The sequence below is a fragment of the Nestor notabilis genome, unplaced genomic scaffold, assembly GCF_000696875.1.
Source record: "Nestor notabilis isolate BGI_N333 unplaced genomic scaffold, ASM69687v1 scaffold20112, whole genome shotgun sequence".
In the NCBI taxonomy this organism is placed as follows: domain Eukaryota; kingdom Metazoa; phylum Chordata; class Aves; order Psittaciformes; family Psittacidae; genus Nestor; species Nestor notabilis.
The window spans coordinates 1,579-4,441 of NW_009920007.1; the positions used below are offsets into that span (position 1 = coordinate 1,579).

Consider the following 2,863-nt stretch of genomic DNA (forward strand, 5'->3'; position numbering starts at 1 on the left):
CAGAGACAGCCTGGTGAAGGTTTAAGGGGGAAGGTGTGTTAATTTGAAGTGTTGCCCAGTTCTGCTCTTTGCAACCAGGATACCGGTCCCAGACAATACTCCAATTTGAATATACTAATTTAAGAATAGAAAACAAAGTAAGAGAATTGTAATACCTTTAATTTATTTGGTGTTTTTCCTTAAACTAAAACAAACATTGAAAAAAGCAAATTTTTCACTGGAAAGCCATTTTCTTGTTATGTGAACACCTCTGAGATTTCAAACATTTCCCACTTCTGCATAGTGTAAAATTAAGAGCCCCTCTAATTCTTTCTGGGGGAAAAGCATCCAGAATAATTGGTCACCTTAAGTCTGTGTCTGTACCAAAATGTGGCTTTGAAACCCACCCCTTCATGCCTGGAACTAAATAGTGTTGTAATTATTGCTATTAGTAAAACATGTCCATGTAAAACAAATGGAAGTGCTAGGCATTCATACCAGCTCTAGCCATGCTAGCTCAGTGTACGTTCACCTTTTTTTTTAGTTTCATTTGGTTCAATTCTTTATAAAAAATGTGAACACAGTTTATTATAGACTGTCTGGGAAGTTCTAGAATCTCTGTTAATCTGAGGTCTTTAAGAACAGTGTATACACCGGTGAGGCATGGCTCATGGTCAGCAGCTTTGGCAGGGGGATAAATTAGATTACTTTGTGGGGTTTTCTGCAGTGCTAGGACTGTACAGATAAAGCATCATACCTCTCCATCACCAAACTCCCTTCCAGGTGAGCTAGAACACATCCTCTCACTGATATGCTTGTGTGGTGTCTAGTGTAATCACAATGCAGTGATGCTCATTTCTGCATTTTATGGAATCATACATTACTATTAGAAATAGACTGCCAGGTAGAATAATCATGTGGAAAGGTGGATATTCTGGGTGCTGAATTGGAAGTGACAGAGAGACTGACTTCCAGGTCTGCAGCCTGGGTGGCAGAGCTGGAGAAAGGAGCTGCCCCCAAGCCAAGCATGGCATCACTGCAGCATTAATCAATTGATAACACATTTAAACTTCTAAGGGACTGAGCTTTTCCACATCACATGGACCAAACAGAGGAAACAAAGCCAGTTACACATGTGCTGTCTATCACCTTCTCAAAACCACGATGTTTGTGTCGCAAGCATTACTCATATGCAAGCGTACATTACATAGCTCACATTTAATTCTTTAATTGTAACATACAAGAAAGCAAGAGGTAGGACCCAGATTCTCAACTTGCGGTGCATGTGTTGAGGTGAGCCGAGTTCTCAGAAAGCTCAAGGTTGTAGGTGCTGGATTGCATTTTTCTGAGCAGTTCTTAGCATTCAAGAGCTACTGTGCAAATTTTCTTGCCCGCTACTTATCACTAATGCTAGCCTGACCCTCAGTGAAACCTGAGTAACCTCCACACTGTTTACTGCCAAAAGACGTGAGCGTCTGTATCTGCTGTGAACCTGTGAAGAAGCCTCCTGCTGCATTGCTAACGCAGAGCAGGCAGAAAGTACTGGGCAAGCCCCACACACCTGGGGCAGCAGACTTTCTTGGACCACACAGCTCTCAGGCTTCACATTTAATAAGTGTGCTAGGTATCATACTGTGTTCAGTTTTTATTTACATCGGTGACATAGGATGCTTAGACAAATGACTTTTGCCGTACAGCACTGCTAAGCATGATCTGTGTTTCCAGGTGCACCAATGCCATCCCAAGCACTTAATGCAGATGAGGATTTGCAGCTGTGGAAAGAGGTAAGCATCATCTGCCATGGGAATACTCTGCTTTTTTCTGTGCCCATCTTTGATACAGTCACACCTCACCCTCCAGTATTTCTCTTGCACAGAGTTCAGGTGTTTCTTCTTCCAGCCGTGCTTGTCCTGTACATGTCCTACCCTGACATCAACAAAGAGGTGAAACTCCTTATTTTCCAGATTTTCTGAACAGCTGTTACAGGAGGATGTTGAGGCTGGGTGTTGAGATACTATTCTGGGAAAAGACTGTTTTGGTTCAGTGGAGAGTTATGTTTGGTAACAGCTGTCATTTAACTGTCAATGACCAGACAATCGCTGTCCTTGGAAGCAACACAAATGTCCCATTCAGTAGGTTTATAGTCTGTACATGATATGCAGGAATTGTTTCAACTCAATCAGCCTTACCTCTTGCTTCTTCTGTTCTACGCGCAGGGCTGGGACACCGTATTAAGTCCTATCCTAACCTCTCAGTGTACTACATCAACTGTGTCAATTAGCCCCCTTAACATTTTGCTACAATTGCTATTGTAACTTCCACACTCATCTTTGCAACGAACATTTGTTTTGACCCTAGAATGTGACATGTGTGTTAACATGGGCAGTTCCCTGCCCTTTTGTAACAGATGGAGCAGCAGGATGTTACATACAGAGAGGGTTTAGCCTGCAACCTGCATGTCCTGGCATTGCTGTAACATTCAAGTATTCTGTTGACATTTAATTTTGTAGCTCCTGGTAACATTAAAAAACAAGTGACTCAGCAGGGGTAGAGATGCAGAGAGTAAATTTCTTCCTATTGTGGCCATTACAGGAGACTTCCCTTACTGTTAGCTCCCCTTCATTTATGTTGGAGGTATTGACTCAAAAACAAACATATTTCTTGACTGGCATTTGAACGAACCCTGGTGATATTTATCTCTTGGGAATAAATGGTCTCTTGGGAAGTAAGATTCTAACAGCTATACGGGTTTTTTTGGAGAAAAAGTTGCATACAGTCTGGATTAAAAATGCTGTCTTACACATTTCTGCATTTATTGCCAAGATTTACTAGTTGTAACACAGGATTGTCCCTATGGTGACTGGAAACAAGGCAAAGTTCCTGC

At 41.8% G+C, this 2,863-nt stretch overlaps 1 protein-coding gene across 1 annotated transcript in view; it reads left to right on the forward strand.

The window, feature by feature from the left end:
* Window positions 1-1,712: 1,712 nt before the first annotated feature.
* NMU (neuromedin U) overlaps window positions 1,713-2,863 on the forward strand; it is a 10,492-nt gene continuing 9,341 nt past the window's right edge. Inside the window, exon 1 of the mRNA XM_010010499.1 lies at window positions 1,713-1,763. Within this exon, the coding sequence (XP_010008801.1) occupies window positions 1,713-1,763 (51 nt within the window). The remainder of the gene's footprint in view (window positions 1,764-2,863) is intronic.